We start from the raw sequence: 9787 nt of genomic DNA on the forward strand, positions 1-9787 counted from the left end.
CCCTCTCCTCTGCCGAGGTGGAGGGGCAGTACAAGTGCTCATCCAGAACGTAAACTAAAACCTTGATCTTAAATCCTGTCTTTTATTCGAGGATCAAAAAAAAAAAAAAAATCGGAAAAAAAAAAAAAGGCGGAATTATCAGCGTTAGGGGCTGTGGCTGGGCCCCAGCATGCCCCCTCGGCCCCAGTGCACCCCCTCGCCCAGCCGTCCCACCAGGCCAGAGGCTCCCGGCCTGCCCCGGTGGCTGCGCGGGGCTGAGAGCGTAGGGCCGTGAGGTGTGGATGTCAGTCCCTTCTCCAATTTTAACTTATTTACATCCGTTTTTGCTCTGTGTTCCCACTATACCGACTCCAGTCCCTCCAGCACGGCAACACGAAGTCGCGTCGGACAGAGCCGAGCAGCCCCCAGGTGTGAGGTGCCGCAGCGCAGGGCCCAGGCACCCCGGCAGGCCTCGGTGCCTCTGAGAGCCGAGCTCTGCGTCCGCCGCGAAAGGCCTGGGCGAAGCCAAGTACGTGCCCAGGGTGAGCTGAGTAACAGGAATGGTGCGAAATCTTCTCGGGAAAACAGAAAGATTAGCTTGAGTCTGTACCCACTCCTCTATCTCCCAGAGAGCCACTGTTCAGCTCCCCAAAGAAGCTGTCAAACACACAAAATAAGCAAAATGAAGGAAGAGAAACATTAATTTTCTTCTAATCTCTTTCAGTTACAGTAATTTCAGGTGTTATTGTGACAACAGTAGGGGCACAACGTCTCAGAGAAAACACAATTTTCGATTTGACTACTTCAAAAATGCAGCTGTAGCCAACATTTCTATACACACGATAGAATTCCTGTACTGATCCTCTTAACACTAATAAAAATTAGATTTAAACAGAACGGTCTAGTTCCTGCCTCTCCTAGAATAATAGGTGGATGAATTACTTTCCTTGCTTAACGGGAAAATCTCCCCAGTCCCAACCATTCTTAACTGCCATGTAATGAAATGGTATTACTAAAGGCCCATCAGGAGGCTATTGTAACAGATGTCACCTGCACCTTTAAACAAATGGCTCACTGTTTCTTCAGAAAACACGGTGCTTAAAAACTAAAGTATTTAATGATTGCTCCACAAACAAATTCAGAATGAAAATTTCCTGCCTGACTGTTCTGTGTTTACTTTTAAATAGCTCAGTTCAATGGCACTTGGGGAAAAAGATATTTTCTCCATTTGCGTTTTCAAAATCCTTTTCACTTCAGGATTTTGGGGAATTTTAAATCCTTAAATGAGTCTCACAACATCTTTCTGGGATTGGTTTGTGTAATGGAATTTACTCTTCACTTTTTCCGGGCAAAGTGAACTGCAGATGCCAGTACTTCGGGTTCCAGCTGCCTGGCCCATCCAAGGGGCCTCACTGGCAGGGGGGAGAAGAGAGTTTAGAAAAGAAAGGGAAGACGAATTCCCCACTTTTCCTCACAATACACTCAACCAATCCTATACCTGGTTACAAGAATTATTTACATCCATTTTTGTATTAATATTTGCATGTAAATAAATTGCACAGATTTACACATTGTAGATAAACTTGTAATTTTCAAAATCATCCTGTGAAGCACTCAGGCGGGAGAAAACAGCAATATGTTTTATGCATTTGAGACTCCATCGGCACCACACAGCAGGCAGTGCCGTGTGGTGACCTCTGCTGAAACACGTCAGCGAAGGTTTTGTCACAACAAGCAGCTGGGACATCTTCTCACTAACAGCCTTCTCCTCCTGCTAAAGACTAAGGGTAGAAGGACCACCCTGTGTTACTCATCCCTGTTTCTCAAGGCAGTAATAGGCATAGAAACATTTTTAAATTGACAGGTTTTAAAGTTCATTCCTCTTTGTCTTCTGCTTTTAGAGGTACAGGATGCCTTGAGTCATGTTTTCGAGGTTTCCTTTGTAGTTCAGAAACTTATTTTCACTTAATCATAGACTCCCAGAGCAAGGATTTAATCTTCCTCCCCTAAAGATGGGGTTCAGGGTCACCAGGGTGGCCATCACCTGAAGAAAATTTTGCCTTTTCTCTTGACTGCTGCACTGACATTATTGTGCCTGGATGCACCAAGTCCTCTTGAAAACCCTGGCTCAAGTCAAAGCTCTAAGAGCCGAGATCCCACAACCTGCTGGTCCACATCTGGTGCCCCAGGCAGCCTGCTGTTGTTGTGGTGTACTAAGAAGCGCATCAGCCTCTGAATTACGAACAGGCACAAATAAGGACCTGGGATCTTTTTTATCCTCAGGTGTTCATTCCCTCTTGAGGACTTTGGATACAGCATACTCCTGCAGTTTGGGGATGACTTATGTGTGTGTACAGATGTGCACAGACACCAGGTTATATTTATTCATAGGAATAAAATCATATTTCACTGATACTTCATCAACAAACACTCCCACCAGTGTGACGTGCTTGCAAAAATAGCAACTGTATTCATTATGGATTAAGTGGCAAATGATTGTCTAGTTCAAAGAGTGTTTTAAATACATTTGTAGGCCCCTGCATGGCAGTTTTGTCACATAGCTTTTAGAGATTTGTGTTTGAGGGAGTGGAGGGGTGGGGTAGGTGTTATATTTTTTGTTATTCTTTTGGTTTTGTGGTCCATGCTGAAAATATGCACCCAACCCAAGGGCGATGCGTGTCATTTTTATTCTGTCAAGCTGCCGTGGCTGTAGGAGTGCCGAAAGCTGGCAGCTAGTAAAACAGCACACTTTATTCAGAACCTGTAAACATATAATCAGTGCTTGCTATGCATGGAGTTCACCTCGCTTCAGTAGGTGCTGCAGAGCTTTTTTCTATGGCCCTTTTTTATAAGCAGTGTTTTTCTATAAATACACTAGAATTAAACAGTAGCATTAGAAAGGAGAAAGTGGGAACACTGCTATAATTCATCTAGGCTTCATCAGCATAAAAATACATCAGGCATTTCTTTCATGAAGCTTAATGGGAACACAGAGATGGGATTTCAAGTCTGTAGTATTTTTTTTTTCTCTTCTCAGTAAAATTTCTCTTAGAAAAAACATGTTAAATGTATTGTGGGGAAAAAAAGGCGTTTTAAGTGTCTTATTAACCTCTTCTATTACCACTTCCAGTTGTGAACCATGTGCATAGACTGCTTTCATTCATGAATGGCTGCAATCACTGAGGTATTTACTGCCATTTTTAAATGACTGTAGAAATCGGTAGGCTCATCACAACACCAATCACTTGTGCTTCATCACTTGAAGTCGGTAGCAAGTGGCAGGGGAGGCAGAGCATTGCTGGGGACACTTCTCCTTCTTGTTGGTGTCGCAGCAGAATCTCAGGAGCAAACCAGGGACCTGGGCTTAGACACTCCGATAAGACACTTAGACACCTGCAGAAAACAGTGTTTAATGGCACTCTGAACACACGAGCAGATATTCTGGTATTCTAATTTCAGCTTGTGAAACAAAGGCAGTGAGAAAGTATCTTGCCCAAGGTCAAGCAGGGTAACTGTGGGACAGCCAAGAATATGTCTACTCCTAAACTACCCAAGTCAAGCACGAATCCTAAGGCAGCAAGGCCATAGCGCATCTTCCTCTCGCCTTTGAATTCAGTGGAGATTCTGGCAGGTGAAGTGAAAGAAACCAGCCCTTTCTCGACAGACCTGGGCATGCACATTGGTCTCAGTGCACTCAACCCACCAGGCTTTCGAGGACCAAGGAGTACTTATTCTGAAAAACATGCAAGCCAGCCACACATAGCTTTCCTTTCCAAGAAATTTTTTTCTCTTGAGCAAAGTTACCAAGCTCTTTTGCTCTCAAGCCCTGTAGTCGCCCCTGTGCCTTACAATGCAAGAGTCTGACCCCTCACAAAAACCTGCAGAAATGCCTCTATCTTTGCCAGTGAGCAACTGCTGGTCAAAAAACTTAGAAGTGAAAGCCCTAAGTCTGCAAGACCGTTACAAAGCTCTGTTTGATAAGGGGTGGATGTAATTACAGGTTCAGGTGCTGGCTGCACAGTGTTAGTGATATCTGTGTTGCAATGGTGGGCACCCTTTGCCATCACCCACAGACCCTTTTCTTGCTCTTTTTTGTCTCTGGTGCTGATGTTGCGGCAGGGAGCGGACACCCCTGGTCCCTGCCTGCAGCTGCAGTGGGCCCTGAGGGGTGCAGGGTGTGATACACCATAAGGCATCTATATACCTATATACAAAGTGCAGAAGTGCAATCAGTGGTGATAACGGCACTTGTTCCTGTGATTTGGGAGCGATCCGGTGCTGCTGGCCTAAGCTTCTTTCAGAGGAGGAGAGCAGAGCACTGGCTGCTCAATCGCTCCTGCCAGCCCAGCCCCAGGAGGCAGCCGGGCAGTGGGTAGCCGTACGCCTCCACTGCCCAGCACCACGTGCAGATCATTAGCTCTTCTCCGCAAGGCGTCTGCCTTGCGTTTTATAAGCTGCTGGTAGTGGAAGGGCAGCCGTCCTGCCAGGCCCCAGGAGACCTGCCAAGCTCTCCTGTTACTTCCTCATGGTGGGTGCTCTGCTGACTATGAAAAGCACCGGAGTCTTTTTTTGCTTTTTCTTTTCCAATTCTGTTTCTATTCACTTTAAACAACTCAAAACAGTCAGGCAGTTTCTTTTTAAGAATAAAAAAAAAAGTTTCTCTTGATCTTTATGATCCTTTGAATGTGTGAAGGTAAATAATTATTGTTGACTGTTAAGTATTCATCCATAAACCCATTAATCCAACAACATTTTAAGAAAGCTAACATGCTTGTCAAGAAGAGAGTGGCAGGGTAAAACAAAGGTGTAAAATGAACAATAGAAAAAAGTCCCTTTTAAAAAAGGTGTATTTTATTATGAATTAATCTGCTACAGGTTTATTAAGGGAAAGCAGTTGTTCTGCTCATCATCTTTCAGGCGAGCCTCTCTATGAATAAAATGTGGTTGTGGTTGAATTAATTTCACTTGGTTTGCTAATTTTATAAAGCAAGCCATCACACACACATGAAATGAATTACACACCCGGGTGCTGTGGCGGGGCCGTGCTGGGAGCTCTGTCGGCAGGCGGCGCAGGCCGGGCTGGCTCTCGCTGTGGGGCGAGAGGGGCCGCATCCTGCCGAAGGGTGGAAACCATCTATGTTTTTCTTTGCTCTGATGCAACAAAGAGCTTTGTTGCATTTTGAAATTTAGTGAAAGAAACTATTGCTCTGCGTTTTTTCTTTTTTTAATCCCCAGACAAGGGAAGAGCCCCACAGTGGGCTGTTTATGGGGTCAGCCAAGCTGGAGAGCACCCCCAGATACACCCCCAGACCTGTTTTCAGGTGGGTCAGGTGTGAAGGAGAAGCGAATCAGGGACACTGGATCCCACAGAGCCATTGCACCTGGTGGCTGCCCCAGCAGCGAGGGCGGTAGCCCACAGCACCCCTTGGCTTCGGTGGGGGCTGCCCTGGAGCGGGGCTGGGTTGGCACCAGCTCACCAGCATCGGGGCAGGGGGATGGCTGCTTTCAGGGGGCTGCATGACATTCCTGGGGGGACACCTGCTCATCCACCAGTAGGGCTCAGGGACAGCCCTGGGAGGCCAGGATCAACTGGTTCTCATCAAAATAAATCATAAGCGAGGGCGATCTCTGAAGACGCACCTAATCCCAAACACCAGGTGAAAGGTCGCCAGCTCAGCCAGCAGTGCAAGCCTGGGAGATTAGGAGGTGAATTAACAACAGTCAATTTTACTTCTGAAGAATGTCCTCATGTTCAAGCGAGCAGTAAACGCAATCTTGGCAGTAAGAGAACCACGCAGACATCAATATATGCATCCCATCTGCGGGACTGGCTGCTTGCTCTGAAGCTGCGTCTGCAGAAAGACTGATTATTTGCTGTTATGAAGGAGTGGGTGAGGGACCGAGGGGAAGCGGTGGTGCCTGTCCCAGCCCCGGAGGTGTTACTGGTTGGATGATATCATTCACCAAAGGGATATTTTGCAACCCGTTCCCAGCAGCGCCAGGACACAGACTAACCGAGGGCCACAGAGACTCCCTGGGGGAACTGGCGTGTGGATGCAGCGAAGTGGCTGAACATTTGTGCTCAGCATGCGTGGTGAGCCAGGCTGCGGGGCAAGGGGCAGAGAGAGCTCGCGTGGGTCTTTGACCCGTGCCACCTCATTTCGGGGCAGTTTTTTCAGTCTTTGTGGACAGTACAAACAAAATTACATTGACAGAGATGCCAGACTGGACATCTGACTTCCACAGAGCATCCTGAAATACCAAAAAATCCCTTTCCTCCTGCCTCTGCTCCTCATTAGCACCCTGAAAGGAGGCGGCTGTGGTAAACTTGTAATTGGATTAGAACAAAAACATGATTTTGGCTGACTGCATCCATCCACAAAGTAATACACATCGAAACTGGCGAATTACATCAGAATCACATTGCCTGGATTTTACTCCCTCTTTGAGCCATCCGTCTGCAGCCTCCAGATCCACAAACAAATGTGATTTTCTAACCAGGGCACCAAAACCACCCCCAGGAAAAGGCAGACTCCTTTCTGCGAGGTATTTTCACACTAAGGCAGGTGAGCTGCTGGCCTTATGGCATCTGACCGACTTTCACAAGCTGCATCAACTTCACCTGACACCGGGTGGCCTCCCCTAAGTGTGAAATTTCCTCCTGTCCTTTGAAGATCAAAGGACAGAAAAGAAAACTTCCAGCTTTATCATGGAAACGAAAACCACTACCCCAGGGATTATCTTGGACCTCCCTCCCGCTCAGCATCAGTGCTCAGCATTTCTCAGGCTCTGCCCAGGCTGAGCCCAGGGGCAGCAGACATCCTTCTCCTAACACACCCTAGCTGGCAGGCTTCACCGGTGCAGCTTTTCACAGTTCAATCTAGATAATGGGCATCTTTTTTATCTTTTCCAGCCCTCCAACAAAGTGTCTTGCTGTTTATTCTACATGATTTCCCCTTGCCCTGGCCTGCTGTGCCCACTGTCTCCCCTGGTGTCCTCAGCTCCCTCCTGAAGGGGGCTGAAGAGAAGGAAATGGGAAGAGAAACTGAGAAACCAAGATGGGAACACTGTCTGAAGCCTCTTGGCAGCCTCCCCTGCTGTCTGCAGACATCCTCCGCTTGTCCAGATGACCCTTCCCCAGGATCCCGCAAGCCAGAGCATCGAGCAGGGCAGTAGCTGGTTGTGCAGAAGCCTTGTGCTTCCCCTTTCCTCCCCACGCACACAGCCGAGGTGTATCCCCATCAGATGTCACATTCAAGTCCAGAAAAGCTCCTCGCAGCTGGGTTTGATAATCAGAACTGCCAGGAGCCACTTTAGCACTTAGTAACACAGGGAACAACATACCCTCCCCTTCTCCCTTCTCCCCACTGGTGGCCCCTGATCAATTCTCTCGAGCATATCTGCCTGTGTTTGTCATGCTGACTGCCGGAAAACCAGCTGCTCTTCACAGCTGGATTTAGTAAACTGAACCATGTCAGTGCTTTAGCTCTCAGTAGCACACAGATTTCTTGCCACCCACCCAGGGCTCCCATCGCCTGCTTCCTGGCAGAGCAGCTGCTCTACCCCACGGTGGTTGTCTGGAAGCGCTGCCTGATTGGTTTTGTTTTTAACTAAGCAAAACATTATATCCTGGGGGGAAAAGAGAAAAAAAACCCAACAAACTCTCTCTTGTAATATGGAACATATGGCCTCACAAGCACAGTACAATAAATACATCACGGTAACGAGATTTTGTGCTTAGGATAGCCTTTGTCCATGGGTCTAATATGCATTGCAAACATATGAAAAAAGCTTTATGCCTTTCTCAGAATGAGATCGATATCATTATCCCTGATGCAAGGCAGGATCCAGAGGCATACGGATAAGCCTGCGAGAAACATTTAGAGAGAAATTCAGGTCCACTCTAGCAGCAAAATGCTTCTTGCGTGACCAAAGCCACATCAGCAAAGCTCTGCTTTGTACCAACAGAGCAGAAACATCCTCTGCAGGAGAAATGAGCTGTGCTGTGGAAAACACAGTTTTGCTGCTACAATTCTTTTCTGTATACTCAAGGGATCTGTTTGGTCAGCTCGGTCAGTCCAGGTCTCACTCACTTCCTTTATGCTTTTGACAAATGTGGCTGTGCCAGCAGGAGTGTACAGAGCAGCTGCATCGCTTGCCCTGGAAAGCCAAGGGCAGAGCCCACAATCGATCCCAGACTGCCTGACCCCCCAGGCTCTCCGTTAGCCACAGTAATTACTCAGGGCAACGTGGACATTGCTGGGGAGACTGTGGGTTGAAAGCATCTCTAGGAGATGAACATGCACAGTTCTGCTTCATCCCTGTTAGAAATCTGCTTCATCTTGGCCAGCCTCTTGGGGCCCAGCCGGATGGCAGTTAATGGTCATGCTGGAATTCGTGTCAATTGATTTTCCAGTTAACTTGACTTAACATGATTGGAAGCATTAGAGCAGAGAAGATATACCCGTTGTTCCAGTTTGAGTCCTGTAGACCTCATATTCCATTTCAATGCAGCATCAATTTTAGTTCCAATTAGAACAAAATGTTCCTTAAAATAAAGATTTAACATAAAGATTCATCCAGGGCCTGATTCGAAGCCCATTGTGTTCAGGAACCATTCTCCCCGCTGAAGGCAATAGGCTTTGGATCAGGGCCTGGAGGCAGCTTGCAGTGTATGGGCAATTTAATAACGAGAGATGACTCACTATCAAACGCTGTCTGCTTTACAAAGGAGTCTCAGAAATGGAGTATCTGTGTGACAGAAATAAACCACTATTCACACACACACACAAAAAAAAAAGAGCCCATGAAAAACTACATTATCGCTTCACTTTGGAGATTTAAGCCTTGTTCGATGAATGCTTACTCATGTGAGTAACTTTACTAACATGAGTAGCTCAGTAAAACCAAGTCTGGAAAAATGGTTATGCCAAAGGGGTTTGAGGTCTTTATTAGTTTGCCTGTCATTTCTGAGCGTCTAACAGTCCCAGCAGATCAGACACCTTTATGTGCTGCCTGTCCTGAAATCCCAGTCGTTACCGCAGCGAGCCCGGGCTGGGACAGGGACCCCTGTGTCATGTAGCTGTAGGATTTACACTACAGGTGTTTCCCACTTCTGCTCATGTACAGCACGCCCAATGGGTCCCATGGATCCCATGCATGCTTGTCTCCTAGAGGTGCTTTCCACCTGTGGTCTCCCTAGCATGGGTCCTATTCTGGCGTAGGTGAAAAATCCCTGACAGAAATATGAGAGTCCTAGGGCAGTGCTGTCCCTTTGGGGCTTTGTGCTTCTTTCTCCCTTTCTACCACTGTCACTCCTGGGCTTGAGTTACCGGCTTTCTGGGTTTGTTTGGTGTTTGTACAGCTCCTAGCACAACAGGTCCTGCTAGGATTCCCAGGAGCAACAAATAACAGCCAGTGACTTCCACGGGGTAGGCTAGTACTTGAAAGGGATATCTAGGGGCCATAAATCCTCTTTAATAACTAGACAAAGCTGGAAGAAGTGCTGAGAATTTCAGCTATAACCACAGAAGCCATTTCTCTTGGTAACCTTTACATTCCTTGCAAGTGTTCATAGGCAGGATGCATAGGGATGCAGCACCGCTGCTAATAGAAAAATGAACCCATTTGGTAAGTCTTACTTAGATGTCAGAGTACTTTGAATTTTGAAGCTGAAATAAACAGATTTAAATGATCCCATAGTTTATAATGAGGGGATCGAGTGCACCCTCAGTTAAGTTTGCAGATGACACCAAGTTGGGCAGGAGTGTTGATCTGCTCGAGGGTAGAAAGGCTCTGCAGAGGGACC

At 47.0% G+C, this 9787-nt stretch overlaps 1 protein-coding gene across 1 annotated transcript in view; it reads right to left on the reverse strand.

The window, feature by feature from the left end:
* The window catches only part of SMC3 (structural maintenance of chromosomes 3), a 34638-nt gene extending 29547 nt beyond the window's left edge, over positions 1–5091 (reverse strand). The window contains exons 1-2 of the mRNA XM_009326054.1: positions 5002–5091; positions 316–526 (exon numbers count right to left, since the gene is read on the reverse strand). Of these exons, the coding sequence (XP_009324329.1) occupies positions 316–526; positions 5002–5091 (301 nt within the window). The remainder of the gene's footprint in view (positions 1–315; positions 527–5001) is intronic.
* Positions 5092–9787: the final 4696 nt, after the last annotated feature.

The sequence above is a fragment of the Pygoscelis adeliae genome, unplaced genomic scaffold (assembly GCF_000699105.1).
Source record: "Pygoscelis adeliae isolate BGI_AS28 unplaced genomic scaffold, ASM69910v1 Scaffold4, whole genome shotgun sequence".
Lineage (NCBI taxonomy): Eukaryota > Metazoa > Chordata > Aves > Sphenisciformes > Spheniscidae > Pygoscelis > Pygoscelis adeliae.